Source organism: Ahaetulla prasina, chromosome 4 (genome assembly GCF_028640845.1).
Source record: "Ahaetulla prasina isolate Xishuangbanna chromosome 4, ASM2864084v1, whole genome shotgun sequence".
NCBI classification, from domain to species: Eukaryota; Metazoa; Chordata; class Lepidosauria; order Squamata; family Colubridae; genus Ahaetulla; species Ahaetulla prasina.
In genome coordinates, this window is record NC_080542.1 from 47,033,501 (window position 1) to 47,052,154 (window position 18,654).

At 36.5% G+C, this 18,654-nt stretch overlaps 1 protein-coding gene across 3 annotated transcripts in view; it reads right to left on the bottom strand.

Annotated features, from left to right (window-relative positions):
• ACLY (ATP citrate lyase) overlaps positions 1-18,654 on the bottom strand; it is a 72,299-nt gene that overhangs the window by 46,421 nt on the left and 7,224 nt on the right. For 2 of the 3 annotated variants that reach the window (XM_058181637.1, XM_058181636.1), the window contains exons 2-6: positions 7,359-7,523; positions 4,942-5,064; positions 3,731-3,793; positions 2,542-2,732; positions 1,011-1,090 (exon numbers count right to left, since the gene is read on the bottom strand). In XM_058181637.1, the coding sequence (XP_058037620.1) occupies positions 1,011-1,090; positions 2,542-2,732; positions 3,731-3,793; positions 4,942-5,064; positions 7,359-7,517 (616 nt within the window). In that variant the 5' untranslated portion in view covers positions 7,518-7,523. The remainder of the gene's footprint in view (positions 1-1,010; positions 1,091-2,541; positions 2,733-3,730; positions 3,794-4,941; positions 5,065-7,358; positions 7,524-18,654) is intronic. The other variant, XM_058181638.1, reaches the window with a different exon arrangement.

Genomic DNA, 18,654 nt, shown 5'->3' on the forward strand with positions numbered 1-18,654 from the left:
TAAGTCTCTCTTCCTCAACCTGACCCACCCTTTAGATATACTGGAAATTTTCTAACACATCTGGAGAACTCCAGCTTGAGAATGCTGGAAAACACTAACAAATAAGTGAAGTACATTTATGAATTAAAGTTAAAACAGATTTTCCTTTCCACCTAAAGCAAAATGCTAGCCTATCTAGATACATAGCGGAAAGAACAGAGAATATTGTGGCCTTCATTGAATACAAATTAGGAAGAGAATTAAACAGATTTATATTTTCCAAAATAATGTTTTAGATTATAGATGTTTGCATTTCTCAATGTTTTATGGCAGAGTACTCAAACTGACATTACAAAATATTAATTTTAACATAAATGAATGAAGATGTAATTGAAAGGTTTTCTTTAGCTTTGAATACAGTAAACTTCTGGACTTGTCAGAAATAGACTGAAAATCTCTAAAAAAAAAAGACAAATAAAAATATAAAGATGCACACTAACCAATATTCTCTTTGAGTATATTCTCCTTATACAAGAGTCACAAAATATTTTTATTATTGCATAAGTAAGTTTTTCAGAATGCAGTAATGTGTTTTGGCACACAGTACTGGAATTATAGGCATAGCATCTGCTAACTAATCTGAATTAAGTGATCATACCATCACATCTATTTGGGCTAAAGCTGAATCATAAAAAACAGACATTTGTGATTAGTTCTTTAGCATTGTTGCTGAAGATTCTGATTTTAGCAGTCTGCTAAAGTTTGACAGTCATCATTAATCTTTGAAGATATTGTTTTATATGAAGAACCTTAAACATTGATTGATGGGTACATTTTCTCTTCCTGAAGGAACACAATATAAATTACTTCGGTGATAAGACTATGTGGCAATATATTCACTATTTTATAGCAGAGGCTTCACTTTCATCTTCATTTTCTATTCCAGTAAGCTAAAAAAAAACAACCATCAGAAACTGAAACATACAGAATTAAATATATTCATCCTCCACAAACATAAAATAACACATTACCTAGTGGATTGATTTCCAGATATGTAAAATGTAAATCTTCATAAAGGTTGAAGAGACCAAAGATGAAGTTTGCCAAGGTGCTAAATAAAAATAGTACAACATAAACAGTAATAAATTGCACAAATCAAACAATTTGCCATATTATCTGGATTTATCTCAATTCTGTCTGCCTTTGGCCTAGCTAAGGGTCAATGGTTGGCTTGGATGAGTCAGCCAGTGTCTTTGATTGTCCCTGAAGCTGTATTAGTTTCTATTTTAAATGGGATGAAAAAGACATTGCAAATCAAATAAGCACAAATACAATTCAAAACATTATATAAATGGGAAAATTGTTTTAACAGTCTTTTGAAGGCTTACAAAATATTTTAAAGTTTTAGGCAAAATGAAGAAGCATTGGCTGAGCAATTGTGGTATTGCTTCTTCAAATAACTGCCACCAATGGCACCTAAGGAAACTGATAACTAGGAAATTGGCAATCCCAAAAAAAAATATTTGCATTTTTGTTTTGTTTTATCGTCACAAGCTGGCACTCAACTTGGGTTCTTATTCAACCATTTAGTTCACCATATTAACAGACATGGGCCATCCCTGCCTTCTGATCTGCATGATGGCTAGCCCCCATCCCTTCGTAGACCCTACAGAGATAGGTACACAGCTTTGACCCAAAGAACCATACCCAGATTGGCCAAAGCTTGCAGTCCCCTTTCTCACTAGCTTGTCTATTGTAGAGTAGGATGGGCAGGTGATGGCTTAATGTGGCTATTGAGATTAGGTATGGCCAGGAAGAAGCACATCAATATGTTTCTTACAGCCTTTTGAGGAAGATAATAAGGCAAGTATGTTAACCTCAGTTACCTAAGCTGCTAGGTACAATTTCAAGCACCAAGATTCAATGAAATATGCTTTTCTCTTGGGAAGCCTTGTCCTGAGACGTAAGAGGCATGACAAGTGATTGCTGGATGACTGGTGTCTATATATACTGGCAAAGGCCAGGAAAAAAAATGGTAGAATCTAGGCACAAGTCTTCTTTTGGGAATATTTCTTTATTAAATCCTGCCTTCTCTCTTGGATTGCTTCTTTTTTATCTATATTATCCTGTCAGATAGGTAGGACTGAAAAAGATTGACTCAATATGACTTGGGCATGGTTGAATGGAGACTTGATTCAGCCCCAATCCAACGTACCAACTATACTGACTTGGAGATTCTACCTTTTATTTTCAGCTGTAAGTATCTAGATGCAGCATGGATATTAGAATAAAATGGCCTAGAGATTTGCTCTTTCATAATAACAAGTCGTAAAGCACCCTTCAGCCATTATTAAAGATATCCCAATTCATCATGCAAAAAGAGTAGAAGAAAAAATCTTTGGTCTCAGAAGAATGTGTATTGCCCTTGGGTAATTATAAACCTACAATTCTGCATTACTGGACAATGCTTGGCCTGGTCAGCATAATTGCTGCCATAAATCATTCACCTACACTCTGAATCATACACATTCCCTATGATAGAAAGCAATAGTTCAGAATTACTTTTTTTTCTCCAGTGGAGCATGCACCAAGAGATGTTTCTTGATATCAGATTCACTCGGCTTGCAGTCCACGTGCACCAGCAACTTCTGGGCTTTGGCATCCACGTCTCCCACATCTACACCACCCTGGTGGTAAAACAGCATGTAGTCTCCTTCACGAGCTGAGTAAATACATACATAGTACTCCTCTGTCTGTGAAGAAAACATAATGAATTGGTAAGATCTTATTGTCTACTGATTAAAAAAGATTGTATTAAATGAACAGACAATCCTTCCTGACATTTTCTTTTGCCTCTTCACCAAGATCTGACAAGTTCAGCCTTCTTTATTCTACTACCTTTCTGCATACAGTTTATTGCCGTGTGAAATCCAATTTTTTTTTACTACTGGTTCTGTGGGCGTGGCTTGATGAGCATGGTGTGGCTTGGTGGGTGTGGCAGGGGAAGGATACTGCAAAATCTCCATTTCCACCCTACTCCAGGGGAAGGATATTGCAAAATCTCCATTCCCACCTCACTCGGGGGCCAGCCAGAAGTGGTATTTGCCGGTTCTCTGAACTTCTCAAAATTTCCGCTGCCAGTTTTCCAGAACCTGTCAGAACCTGCTGGATTTCACCCCTGGTTTATTATATAACAAAACTGAAGCAAAATTAAATTAATTTAAAGAAAGGAGAAAACTTCACTTGGAATCAATTTACTTCATTGTGCCTCAGTTAAATTACTACATAGTAAACCAGACTGCTTCAGAACCAGGATGAATCATAGCAAGACTCTTTTTCTACAGATTTGTGATGTCATCTTAGTCCTATTTCATCATCTCCATTAGCAGCATTACACTGACTTCCAGTATTTATTATTAGTATTTAAGAACATTGGTCAACTGAAAGGAGCTTGAAAACTTCAAGGAGATTATAGAAAGAGGATTTTTTCCCCTCTGTCCTTAGGATGACAAAGCAATTTTCTTGATATTACTGCCCTTCACATTCACACTGAAACATCAATCATCTTTAGTGGTCATATTGGCCAAGGAATATATTCCATTGCCTCTGAAAGACAGATTAAGGAAAAGCTCCTCCATGCAAATGAGATGCTCACTATTAAAATATAAGGCTAATGGGGTATGTATCAAAGGATATACATATACAATTCTGAACCATGAGAATTCAGCAAAGAGATTGCAAACAAACTGACCTGTTTATGTGGAACAAAAGGTTCTATCAAGAAGTTCTTTAGGATGCCCTTAGCTTTAGCAATCTGTGAAAAAGAAGAACAGATATAAACATATGATGAATTAGCATCCCCTCAAGGGACAACAATAAGATCTGTGTGATTGTTGAGCTCTTCTGGGTATTTGGGGCGTTTTGAAAAACTACCATGAGAATGAACACACACACAGACGCATACATGGTTACTCTTCTCCCAACATCTCCACACCCAAATGATAGAAAGCACATTCTTATGTTTTGATTTGCTGTGAACTTCAAGTCACACTCATTAGAATTCAACACAGTTATTTTTAATCTGCACATTTACAACTTAACTTTCGTTGGTAATCTGCAGGAAAACCAAGTGGTTTTGCCAACAGATTACATAGTAAAAATTCCTGATCCAGTATTTGCCAGTGAAGAAATGGATCCTTATGATTTTTATAACAGGTGGTGTCAAAACCAGTATCAAATCACAGAACACAGATACAAGTGTCCAATTGATACAACAGTGATTTGGATGGAAGATGGCATCCTTGTCATAATTGTGAGGAAAGTAATAATGCCTTGCACCCATGGTTTTTTTTTAATGCAGTAACCCTGGAAAGCTTGGAAATATATGTTTGGTCTGTTAAGACAAGTAACTTGAAAAGGAAGGAGATTCTATATAAAAATTATGCAAATTCTAGATCGGCATGAATTCTTTTTTAAAAGTATCTCTTTATGCAACTCTTTTTCTTTATGTTCCTTTTACCTTTTTTACATTCTGCACTTCTCTTTCTGCTCATGTGATTGCTTCACTTTCATCCTTCCTTTTCCCAATGATATCCTTATTCCTAAACAAGTCATATCCTCCTCCCAAAACAAAAGCTGTCATAGACTATTCAGAACACACTCACCACCTAGAAATGGCCTTATCAACTCAAGTGAAGATCATAAAGTGGGAGGTGGAAAGTGAATTTCCCGTGTTGTGGACAGACCTATGGTGATGGTGATTTCTATAGGCATATAGGTACTATGTGCTAAGGATATTCATTATAAAATACAAAATAGTTCAGTGCCATGTTGTGTTCTCCAAATACGTTTGGTGCCTTGATTGATTGATTGATTGATTGATTCATTCATTCATTCACTCCATATCTTTTCCAAAGGTCAATGTCCAAGTTATGTGGTTTACTGAAAGTAAATAATACTTACCGCAGCTTCTTTTCCAAGGCGTGGTTTCAGCCAAGCTTTTACTTGATCTAAATTAAGATCCACACCGATCAAGCCAAGTTTACCACGACGTTTTATCAGCTGATCAGGTTTCACCACAAGACGCTAGAATGTTTCAAAAGAAACCCCAAAAATGAAAAACTAACTTTGTGGGTAAATTGTATCAGATTTGTCATATCTTACATGCTTTTTCAGAAAATTCAGGCACTGTTTCATCACGAGAAGTACCGTAATTTGATCATTTCAGCCATATAAAAAAAAAACCAATATAAAAAGAGTCAGTTTGATTGAGAAAACTTCCTAGAAGTAATGCATGTATTCATTTTGGTGTATTTAGAAAGCATCATCACTACCATGATATTATCCCTACCTCACAAATACAACAATGAAGGCTAGAAAAAAGCATCATGAATGACAGAATCCCTGTGATTAGCAGGAACAGTCTTGTACAATGGTAAGACACTTCGAAGCTTTTAGGCAACTTTCCTATCTGTTTACTTGTAAATAACTGTGCTTATCACAAATGTGAACAGCAATATAGCGAACACTGATGTCAGAACCAGGGATCTGAAAGTATTCTCTCTGTTCCTAATTTAGGCATCCTATCATTAAATTAAAAGGATATTCAGAACCCTTCCTGTCTCCTGGCAGAACTCCTGATCTTATATCTTCCTTGCTGACACAAGGCAACAACTGAGTCATGTAACTAAGTGCATAGTATTTAATTAGCTACCAATAGAGCTGTCCTCCATCAGCAAGAAAAATGGGACTGTATTGCAGATGCATGCTCCAAATGTGATTAAACTGGATGGGAGCCAGGAGAACAAGCAACCCAAAGGAATCAGGGACAGAACGTCTCTACTTTGCAATTCTGCTTTCACACAATTAAGTAATTTGAAAAAAGAAGGTTCCCAGAATTTTTCAAAGCAAAAATGAAAATAAAAAACACCTCCCTTCTGGAACACCATCCTGCCCAAGATTATATGGCCCCTACCTTGTCCATGTTTAAGGAACCTTTAACACCTGGTTGTACCGCAGGTCCTGGATCAGAGAGGGTGGTATTTTTTTTCTTCTGGGTGATATATTCTAATTTTTTTATTCTTTTATTGCTGCACTGTAAGCCTCCCATATTCAAAGATTGGGGCAGCTATAAATCAAATCGAATCAAAGCAAGCAAGCAAGCGAGAGGCATTTAACATGCTACTTTATCCACAGAAGATAAAAGTTACAATGATGATCAGTTAGACAGCAAAATACATCAACTAGCCATCCTTTGCTTTATTATAATCAAATATGCCACAAAGATGCTAGTGTTACAGAGCTCTTCCTATTAAAAGAAAGAGTTCTGTGTTGTGTTGTCTCAAAAGTAACCTGTTAAGGTTGGGGGACTGAGTGGAGCTAAATCAAGAAGGGGCTTTTCTGATATTCTTTTCTAGTATTGCTTTCTCCCTCTCTTTATTAGACTTCTGAATTTAAATTTCACAAATGACGCTTGAGATTAGGAAGCAGGTGGTCTGTCCCTGATGAAAGTGGTAACTTTTCCCCAAGCTTTGCCCAATGGCAACCAGCTACGGCTGCAAGTAATTTTTAATGGGAATCTCAGTAGGAATCTCAAATACAAAGATGGTCTTTCACTCTATCTAGCTTGGCCTAGGACAGTGATGGTTAATGTTTTTGCCGTCATGTGCCAAAAGTGGGGGGAGTGCGGGCACGTGTGCCCACACCCATAATTCAATGCCCCCCCATGCATGACCCCCCCGGTACTCCCCCGGGCCCTATTTTGTGCCTAGCAGGCATCCCTGAAGCCTCCAGAGGCCGGAAACTGCCCGTTTCCAGTCACCCGGTAGGCCTGTTTTTCACCCTCCCCAGGCTCCAGAGGCTTTCTTGGAGCCTGGGGAGGATTAAAATGGATTCCCCCACCCACCCCACTGGAGACCCCGAGGCCAAAAACGCCCTCCCAGAGCCTCCCTGCGAGCCTTCTACTTACCTGGCATCCAAAACGGGCCATGGGGAGACCCCTGGGAGGGGAGGGGTAGCATGGCTGGCATACACATGTGCACTGGATCTGAGCTAGGGCAACAGCTCGCGTGCCTGCAGATATGGCTCTGCATGCCACCTGTGGCACACATGCCATAGGTTCGCCATCACAGGCCTAGGAACTGGAAATTCAATGATGGTATCTAAAGATTTGCACTGCTGCTTATTAGCCCAATACTTAGACAAAGGCTTTTCTATGATTTATATTTATATTTTTTCTTATTTTGAAAATTTTGAGATTATAGACTGTTGTTTCTAGACTTCCAAGTTAAGAATGGATCTAAAGAGAGAAAGTGTTCAGTACTTTTATAGGAATCTCAGATAGCTCCAGGATGTTACAAGACACAGTTTTGTTTTCTCACCTCAGTCAATAACCAGGGATAATCTTGGACGAGCTGATCCCAGTCATTATCAAGTGTTACTCTGACAAATTTGTAGCGATTCTGGATGATTGAAGAGGTGCAGATATATTTATACAAAAACTCCTTCCCCGTTTGTTCAGAAATTGCTTTGGCAGACATAGTTAACTAAGGTCAATTAGAAAAAGATAATACTACAGTTACTTACAAAATATTTGACTTTAAAATATTTATTTTAACATGACTTTACTGACAGATATATGACTCAGAGCTATTCTATACTTAAAGTGGTTCCTGCATCTCAAATGTAACTGTAGTTAACATTAACTCTATTCTAATACCAAGGCATAACAGTTCTGCAGGACTGTACAATTCAACATATGGAGAAGACACAGTAACAACCAGTGAAAATGAATTTCTCGCTCTGTGGAATGCATTCCCTCCAGACGCTTTTTTAATTATTAATTTTAGGATTTGCTTTAATTTAATTTTTAAACTTTTTGTTATGTAATTAGCATTTAAAAATGAGATTCCTTGGCAAGGAATGCTAAGAATCAGAAAAAAAGATGTTAAGAATCAACAGAGAGAGAGAGAAAAGAATCAATTTCCATCTACTCAGTAGAAACACCAAACAAGGACATTAAAACATAGGAAAGCGCATTCCATCTTTACTTTCAAGTTTCTCCAATATGAGAGCATATGCACTACCAAGCATTTATGAAGAGCAGGAAGAAAAGGAAGAACTGAAGCTAAAATGGAAAAATGCCAGAAAAACCTATTTATACATCAGTTCAAATCTTCAGAATCAGGCAAATGGCATTCTTAATGGCAAGTGGCTTTTAAGTAGGCTTTTAAGTCAACTAACTACCGGTATGTAACTACTATGCCGCTCAATTCATGCTTATCTAGTTCACTAACCACAGTGTTAGGGAGAATTCCAGCAAATGATTTATTTACTCAAATCAAATCTATTGTATCACATTGCAATAATCTGATAAGGAAGGTGCCATGTAAAACATGTAATTAATCAGCTAAGAATTGTTTTTGATAAGAGTTGATTTTTAATAGTAACTGCATGTTTCCAAAAGTGCCTACTGATTGGCCTTTTTATAATTGCTCTAGAATCTTGTCAGATATCAGTGTCAGACTGATTGGTTTGTAATGCTCCTTGAATTCTCCTTTCCTTTCTTCTGCTCATTTACCTGTCCTTATTCAAACTGAAGCCAGGAACTGACTGAGCTCTACAGTATACTCTACATTTTTGTTATTAACATGGATAAGGAGATGGATGGAATCTTTTTTCCTCTTATCACGTTTTTTTTAACTGAATGCAGAAAACAAGTAAAAAATAAACCATGTGTTATAAATAAAGGAAAAAAATCTTGCTGCAGCAATCATACACTGAAATAATCTCCCATGATTCTTTTCTGTGTATCTATCAGTCCTAAAAGGAAAAGTTTTGACTTCAATTGACAATTAATAAAATCCTCTATATTAATTTGAGCATTTGAATCCAAAATATGTTAGCTTTTTTATATCTCCAACAACCATGACACAAGGGGTATGCCTCCCAACATTGTCTTGTCTTGTCTTCCAACTTTGGTTTATTTGTTTTGTTTTTTGCTTTCATAATGGTATTCTGGGCCTGTTTCTCTTTTTCGCCATTCATTTTTATACTGTAATAATAAGGTCTTATTTTTCTTCTTTATTTCCTCTTTTACTGCTTTGGGTGTTGAGCGAAGTAATGAGGTGAATCTACCAATGTCTTCTCAAATAATCCATAAGAATTCGATTTATGTAAAATAATCAGCTCAATTGGATAAATCATAATTTCTATTCTAGAAACTTATCAAAATAGTTTTCCATTTATATTCTTGTACTGGATCTTTTAGTTCTTTATTCCACAATTTCCTATGCAACTGAACATAATATATAGCAACAAGGATTTATTGATACCATGTTTCCCTGAAAATAAGACCCTGTCTTATATTTTTTTGAACCTGAAATAAGCACTTGGCCTTATTGCCATGTGCTCAAAAGCCCAATTGGGCTTATTATCAGGGGATGTCTTATTTTGGGGGAAACACAGTAATATTATAGTCTTATTGATTCATCATAGGAACAGGAGGAATCACCTGTTGTTAGAGGAAATTCTGAGCCATTTAAGACTACCACTCCTGACCCATACCTAGATATCAAAAAGTATTTTTAAAAGCTAGTATTTTCTAGAGAGATTATATAAATCATATATAGATTATATCTAGATCTATATAAATTTCTCTGCTCACAAAAATCAGCATCTCATCCTGTAGATTTAAAGTACATATGCACAAAATATACAGGCTGTGCTCAAATTCTCTAACAAAATTATTCCCTTAATAGTTTTTCTTTTACTCTCAAATATTTAAACTGCTATTACTCTTAAAAGATTGTAAGAATAGCTATGTAGGAAAAACTACACTTTTGCCCGTGAGATGTTTATTTCTGTCTAAGAAATGTCTACAATGTTGCAGGAACAATATCTTTGGAAGACTCCTGTGCCATCTTAGGCTGAATTTCACTGTAAAGTTTATACTTACTAAGAATAAAGTCCCACGGAATTCAAAGTTTATAATAAATTTTCTGGAAAAAGGAATGTGTGATTCAAAATGTTAACGATTTTAGTAGATAGTATTAAATTGAAACTGCTAGTTTGAAGGGGAAACCATTATTAAAAAGAAGAAATACTTCCTTTACTAATTTTGTCTTATTCTTTATGAGTACTACTTCTTATAGAGTTAAAATAACCTTTTTCAAATATTTCAAAGTGACTCCGAGTTACCAGCCAAACCAAACCTGACATCAGATGGATTTTTCTGCAGCTGCTTACCCATTTTTAAAAAATTCCTGAGATGCGAAACTAAAATAAAGCTTTGTCAGTAAATGACAGCTTGTGCATCTTCATGTGTATCTCTTGTGTTATCTATTTATCTATCTATCTATCCATCCATCTATCTGTAACTATCATCGATCTTCTATTTTGTCTGTCTTGTCTATTTTCTATCATCTATTTATCTACTGTCTGTCTGTCTGTCTGTCTGTCTCTATGTATCAATTCAGGTTCACTCTCCATCCTTGTTTTTAAACTGTCTTCTTGCAGTCTGTTTTAAGGCACATAAGAATGTTCATTTTGGCTCGTCCCATCTCCCTTAAGTGAAGACTGAGCTAGCAGGTCCATTTTTTTTGTATTTGGAGTCTGAGCACTGGGCCATTCCAAGCAGCAGTAAAATTTAATGAGCCTCTGTACGAACTCATTCATTTTCTAGAGTAGGAAGAAATTGTTAAAATAAGTGCCATCCATAGTGATTTTGTGAAAGTCTGTTTAAAATAATTTTCTTTATTACCTGATAAATGATATGAAGTATATATTTTTCAAGTCAATATAGGGTCATTTATATTAAGTGTATTGAGATCTGACTTTCAGTAAATTGTACAAAAACGCTTATTTATATCTATAAGATAGTTAAAAACATTAGACACACTCCTCCATCTGGGTCCCAGTCTGTATATCATTAGTTCATTCACGTGTGACAAGTATTCTATCACCAAATCAAACGCCACAAAATCGTTTTAAAAAGTCCACAAGGAGTTTCCAATCATTGATCTATCTATATCAATGAAGAACTTTCTCTTATCAATGAAGTCAGTTTGGCCATCTCAGCAAGTTCTGTCATTTCACCACCATTCCTCCATGGGGTTAGTGTCAAATCTTTGGGCATATAATAATATAAAGGAAATAGCTATCAGTGGTTTTCTTGTTTACAGTTACCAGAAAGATTTAAAATGGATAAACTGTCTTGGCATTGGTATGGAGCAAAGAAAGACTCTGAAGTTTAGCACGATGAACATATAATTGCTGAACTATATAAATTTTTGTTGAAATTTGAAAGGGAATAGCAGGTTAAAGAATATATGATAAAGTGGGCTAAGAATTTTGGTTATAATAAAGAGATGATCAATAGGAAAATATATAGTGAAAAGGTTGAAATTTGCATTATGTTATGATCGAAGAGAATTTTTATAAAATTATGAATCATGATATCAGAGAAACGATCTAAAATATTCCAAATGTAGGTTGAAAAAGTAAACAACCGTAAGGCATATTTCCCATCAACCCTACAATAGTTTGAAGTGCTCCTTTCTTTATTAATATTTGAATGAATGCTTCCCCCCCACTTACCTTTTTGCTTATAATAAATGTGCTTTTTTAAAAATGAAGAAAAATACTGCAGGCTAAACAGCAGCAGTTCTTCAAGGGGAAATTAGGAAGAAAAATCTTCACTTCTCCTGCAGTCAGCAAGAAAGCCAAACTTCCTAACCAAGTGCTTTGGTTCCCTCTTCTCATCAGTGGGGATCTCATCAACCCTCTCCTGGCTGATTTACTTAAGATTCCAGGCACAAACCAAGTAACCAATTAACATAAACCTGAGCCAGAAGGAAGGGTATATGATAACTATATAAAGCTGAGTTCTGTAATTTTAAAAAATGACTCACTACTCTTTTATGAAATTCTTGCTTGTATTTAAACATCTGATAGCCAAGAAAATATTAACTCACATTTTCATTTCTTGTGTGGTTACAGATAAAGATATTCAGAGCTCTCTCTCTCTCTCTCCAAATCATCTGAAATCCAACACCCAAACGGATTTTTGTACTGTGCTGACTAAGCATTTATTTCTAGATACACTTCTTGGTATAGAGATAGGAACAAATATATGTCATCGGTACTAAATGTTCTTGTGTCAGATTGTTCTTTTAAATCTTCTCATCTTTGGCGAATATCTATGTTGGCTCACACTATTATCCTATCATGATGAGAAGTACAGAAAGTAATGTTTGGTTGCCACATTCCGCTCTGATCTGTAAAACTCTAAAGTTTAATGTAATATTAGTTATTATATTGCTGTGAATCTAGCAATAACAACTGTATAATAAGCATGCTTATTTCTGTATTGCTCTGACTGTTTTAGAACAAATTTTGAATCTCCTTAGCTTTTAGTCCATTCTGTACCATTTGCTGCTTCACAGTGAACAGATGTTATCAACAATCTCATTGTATACAATCTATTTTATAAGAGTTACAAATTAATCTTGTTTCCAGAAAATATTTCTGTTTGTGGAAGAGTTGAGGCTATGGTTCCCATCCCCCTCATTTTGAAGACATTCATACGCAATTCCTGATTATCCATGCTTTGGGAAGCCTGTTTTCCACATCATTATCTTCCATACATAAAATTCTTGACTAGGCAGAAGTACTGGAAAAGCAAATGAACTTGCAAAATAAATTTACCGAAATGTTTGTCTACTTCTTCTCCATATATATGGGTTCAACACCTAGGCTGATTCAGCCCAAAGTGAAAATCTCAGTCCCTTTTAACTTCTGATGAACAACAGAGAGACAGATATTTCTTATATATGAATGCCATGTAATCTGATTTAAAAAGAGCAGACACAGATCAGCATTAAAGTTTTTTTGAAAACTACTAGCAATCAAAATAAAATAGGGCTGATTTACAAGGTAAAGGGCTCATATTCCTGGTATTAATTCCAAGTATTACTTTCCACACCATTTTTTTCCAGAGATGTTTAAAGTAAGTTACAAATATATTAAAAATACATTAAAGTAGAAATATTTGATCTTTAAAGGTTCTTGTGGAGTTGGAATCCAACTTTATATATAGCAGAGAAGAGGCGCTGAAAAATAACTAGAGTTCAGCTATTAGCAAATATTAAGTATAGTGTATCTCTGTTTCAAAAGGGATGTGGTGGCTCAGGGGCTAGGATGTTGAGATTGTCGATTGAAAGGTCGGCAGCTCAGCGGTTCGAATCCCTAGTGCTGCTGTGTAACGCGGTGAGCTCCCATTACTTGTCCCAGCTTCTGCCAACCTAGCAGTTTCGAAAGCACGTAAAAAAAAATGCAAGTAGAAAAAATAGGGACCACCTTTGTTGGGAAGATAACAGCATTCCATGAGTCATGCCGGCCACATGACCACAGACAGGTCTATGGACAGGTCTTCGGACAGCGCTGGCTCTTCGGCTTTGAAATGGAGATGAGTACCGCCCCCTAGAGTCGCCAACGACTAGCACATATGTGTGAGGGGAACCTTTACCTTTACTTTTTATCTCTGTTTCAGGTACAAGAGTTCTGGACATTGTTTTGGCTGAGTCACCTGGTGTTTAAGCCCATCGACTGCATTCTGTGATTATCTTTTTTAGAAACCCTCTCTAGTTGATACACGTCCCTACTCCCACCCATATACACCACGAAGACTCTTCCTCACATTTAAAAAGCTGCAAGATACCACAGCAGGAGGACAAGAAGGACATAATTACAGGTAAAGCAATCAAGTCTGCTGATTGAAGAGCCTCTATTAATAGCCAAGGTTGCAAAATACAAGAGAGAGGATTTGAAGAGGCTGATGTGGTCCTTGTCACATTCTCTCCCTCCTTCCCTCTCTTAAGCAAGAACTCTCAACTTATCTGCCCTCAGAGAACTTTTAGCCTTGTCCGGAAATCAAGTAGTTGAAGGCTGTAAGCACTCAGCCCAAGAAGTTAACTACTTCACCTTGCTTGGTTTAATCTTTTACCTTGGCATCCTTCCAGAAATTCCATCTAGGATGAACTTTTAAGTTATGTCAGACTTCTATCCAACTTCTCTTCTCTTACTCAAGATAGTAAGACAGAAGGCTTGTGATTTGCCCCAAGTTGTCACCTGAGTGTCCAGGGATGGGCAAAGACCTTAATTTGTATGTATCTGGTCCTAATCATTCTAAGTGCTATTTCATATTGGAAAACTAAAGCACTTTTTCTCTCTCTCCCTCTCTCTCCTCCTCCTTCCCTCCCTCCCTCTCTCATCATTTTTCTGTTCTGAGGAAGAGGTTACCATATCTGTTTCTTCTGTAATTAGAAGATTATGATCCTATGATCAGAAGAGTAGCTTGTGCAGAATTGCAACAGAAAAGCTTCCCAAGAGACCAAATTTTAGTCTTTCATACTCTAAGAATGAATCTTTTTGAGTACAGTTGTGAAACGTACTTTATCTCTCAGGATCTGGGAATGGTAAATGAGGAGGCCACAGCTCTTCCAATATATTTCTTTGCCATACCGACATGTCAAGGCTAACAAAATGAACACCATTTCCATGCAAAAAATGAATACACACACAGAGAATACCCAACTTTGGTCCTTTTTCTAAGATGCTTCCACAGCACCCATATTACCTCATCCTAAGGACAAATTGCGTGCTGCTAGCACAAAGTGCAGGGAATCAGTTCAGAAGCAGGATCCTAATGAAGGGCTATAAGACTTTTAAACGTTTCACACTGCACCAGTCCAATCTGCTTGCAATTAAGGCACTTGGATTTCTCTACATCCAAGTATAGGTAGCACCACACTGGTATTCTGCAGATGCTTTAGACTTAAAAACTCTGATCAGCCCCCAGCACATAAAGGCTTATCGGAGTTGTAATTTAAAAATTACCAGAGCCTGTTTGGTCTAGTGGTTAATGCCCCAGGCTAGAAAGTGGGAGACCATGAGTTCTAGTCCCACCTTAGCCACGAAATTCAGCAAGGTGATCTTGAGCCTGTTACTTTTTCTCAGCCCAATCCACTTCATAGGGTTATTGTTGCGGGGAAAATATGAGAAAAAAGTATGTTGGATATGATAACTATCTTGAGTTATTTATTAAAATAATAAAGGTGGGATGCAAATACGTAAATAAAATAAAGATGAAGTAAAATATCTAGTGGGTTGCCTATTGTCTACTATAATGATGATGATAAAAAGGTATCCAACTAATCTGAGGAGTCAAGAAATCATTAAGGCTCTTTGCCTTTCAAAGATAGAACACATATTCCTACAGCTGAACAAATAGCAGATGGCTTTTGGAAGGTCTTGGAAGCAAATAATTATAGCTTTCAGCAGACATCTTAGTAATAGAGCTTAAAAAAAAACTGACCAAACATCAGGTGGCAAGCAATTAAAATTTCCTGTAGTTTCTAGCTGCCCAGATTTTTGCAGCCCAGACCTGGTAGTTCTAACACAAGCAGGTCTGCTTTCATATTTTTGCTAAAAACTCATTATATATCCTTGCAAAAATACCTCAGAGTCCATCTAGTGTTTGTCTCTAGGTACTTGGTAAAAGGTATCTGATAACATTTCTGTGTCTTAAAAAAAGGAAAGTGAAAATGTCCATATTGATTAATGACTGTATGCTTGAAGATTATGGTTGCTTGGAATTATAACCAACGGAAAATACAACATTAATCAATTCATTAATTAAACAACAATTCTGTAACTGCCTACTCAGAGCAAGTTCTATTAACCAGTATAAGATTGTAGACTTTATTCTTCATAGAGTATTCATACTTAAGCAGAATCTTAATTACATCTTAATTACCCATTTTTATTGATGGTTTGAATGTAATTGCTGGGTAGATAGACAAAATATAACACGTGAGCTCATAGCTTGTGTTAAGGAAAACCAAATCAAAATATGAGTAGGAGAGAGAAAAAGATATTTGGAATACATATAAGTCACAGCTACTTTAATGGCTTGACAATCTATAAATTAACAGCTTCAAATAGATATTATTTGCAAAGCAAAACAGCTGAACAAACCTTTCCCCAGCTATGTCACTGGATGTCACTATGTAGGATAGAGCTATAACTTAAAGGCAATGCATTGTATATGCTCTGAATCCAAAAAGATCCCTGTATCCCAACAGCAACAAGATCTGGAACAAGAAGTGCTGAAACAGGGTTCCACTTCAGTGCTTGTAGACAACCCTGAAATCAATATATTACTTAGCAAACAGCAACTCCACAAGCACAAGTGAAAAACAAATAGCAAAATGCCGTGCTCAGTGAAAGATAAATAGGAAGCAGCTTTCCCAGACTATGTTGAAACTCAATGACGTTCAAATTCATTTCATGGAATTATTTTCTCAGTGATATTGGCAAGGGTCTATAAAGCCAGCCAAGATGAAAGCATTATTACTAATCTTAAGAGCAAGCCAATATCATTTTAATACTCCCCCCAATTCTTTGTTCTTCAAGTTGACTTTGATTCCTGATAAGGTGAATTGAAAGCCGTAGCTATGCTGTTTTATTGACCAAAAAAAATGGCTTTTTTCTGGGAAGATTTTTTCCTGAAAGACTCCCATCCCAAGAACAACTAGTTCTGACCCTGCTTAGCTTTTTGTGTTCAGTCAAGATTGGTTAGACTCTGACTTCTAGTTAGACAGCCTAGTTATTTGGAAGCAACCCACAATTAGCGGAACCTGTTATATATATCTGCATATGTACATAGATCCAAAAAGCTCAGAAGGATTCATTTATGTAGGAATAGATACAAAAAAGGCCTCCTTCTACTTTTCCAAGAATCAAGGCCATTTTCTGCCATTTGACTAAAAAGATAGAACCTTTCTATCTCCTTGGAATTTCTATCAGAAAGGTTTCATTACAGCAATTTTTCCCCACTTATTTCTACTTTGAGTGCAATCATGTCTCCAAACAAAAAAGATGGATTTTCCAGCTAATGGAATGGTAGGAATAGACGATGCACAATTTTCATTAGTACTGAAGGAGTACATGTTTGTATCAGGAGCAGTCAGGGAAGACTCATTTCAGGATGGCACAGAAAACCTGGTTTTAAGGTCTTCTATGCTAAAGAATCACAGTTTTTTCAAGTTGTTACTGTCAACCTATCCTGTGCATATGCTAGAAATGTGTCAGAAGCAAAAGCAAAGAAGCATGACAAGAGAAAGATCTGAATAATTCTGAGTCAAAAAAAAAATGACAAGCAACTTGTCTGCATAAAGAAATCTAAATGATATACGGCTTCTTGTATTCATTTATCTTCTATTCATACAACGCTTTGATTATAGCTTCTATAAAATGAAATTCAAGGCAGGCAACAAAAACAGGCAGTCTGAGCTCCAGGCAGTCAGCAACCAGAACTACTGATTTTTCCAAAAAGAGAAAAATTTGGAACTGAGCAAAGCAGCCTAAAAACCACCAAGAGGTTTATTTTGAAGGCAGGTGAGGTCCAACTCTCTCTTCTGAGGAAAGAATAACAGATGGGGCTATAAAGAAAATTGCGCAGAGATATAACTTGATCACACATCATTGTCATCATAATCATCATAATAAAAACTTTTAAAATGGGGAGCGGTGAGATACAAAAGTATCTCTTAATGAGTTGTCCTTCTTGCAATTAGAGAAGAAACATGAAAGGAAGTGAAGAGATACCAAAAATGTTTTTAATCAGAATAATTTCAACTATATGGAGAAATAAGTAACACAAAAAGAACTCCTGAAATAAATTTTGGCTGAAATGCCCAAATCTGAGCCTGCCCCTTCCAAAGCCTATTATTTATATGCCCCTAGAAAATTACTGCAGCCTCCAGAAAATTATTATTTTCCCATAGAGAGAGGGGAAATATGATTCGGAACTCATGGCCCACTTGCAATTCCCCAGCATCTCAGACCATGTTTCCATTCCAATCATTAAAACATCCCCTAAATTTCCAAAACTGGATCAAAATGTGTCTCCGAAATTCACCCATTTTGCTGTTCAATGTTGGTGATGGTTGGCAAAATTGTTGTTCGGTCAGTCAATCTGTTCTATGGGTAGGGAAGATTTGGAAGGCTAAGAATGGTTTGTCTCGAAGAGATTTTCCATTTCCATTTCCACCCTTAAACCCACATTTAAAAGACCAAAAAGATTCAACTCCTTCCCTTCCTGGGATATCAACACCTTTGTGGTAACCTCACTTGTGGTTCTCCTATTTGTCAGGAGCAAGTTGCAGCTCCCAACTCTTGCTTAATTGTCTAAGCCTGTTAAAATTGCCAGGTAATTAGGCAATACTCTCCCTCAATTTTGTGATAATCTTGCACTGCCTTTTTGTGAAACTGGGGATTAAGAGCAGAGTAGAAACTTTGTAAATCTCTGCTGTACATTATTATAAGTATTAGCACACTGGTTCTTCGCTCTGTGGAAATCCACTTATCAGGCTTCACTATCTAAACACCTTTAACTTTCTAATACGTGGTCGCAGCATGAAGGTTGCATATTCCTGCTAAACAGCAATATTATGCAAATCTGACCTATGCATGTACCATGTACTTTGATAGATTGAAAAAAGAACCTGCCACTGCCTTCTGCTGCTGTTCACATACAGTATATATGATAGCTTCTGATTAGCATTCATCAAAAAGATTTCAAACAATGAAAAGTATACCCAGGAAATGCCAGCT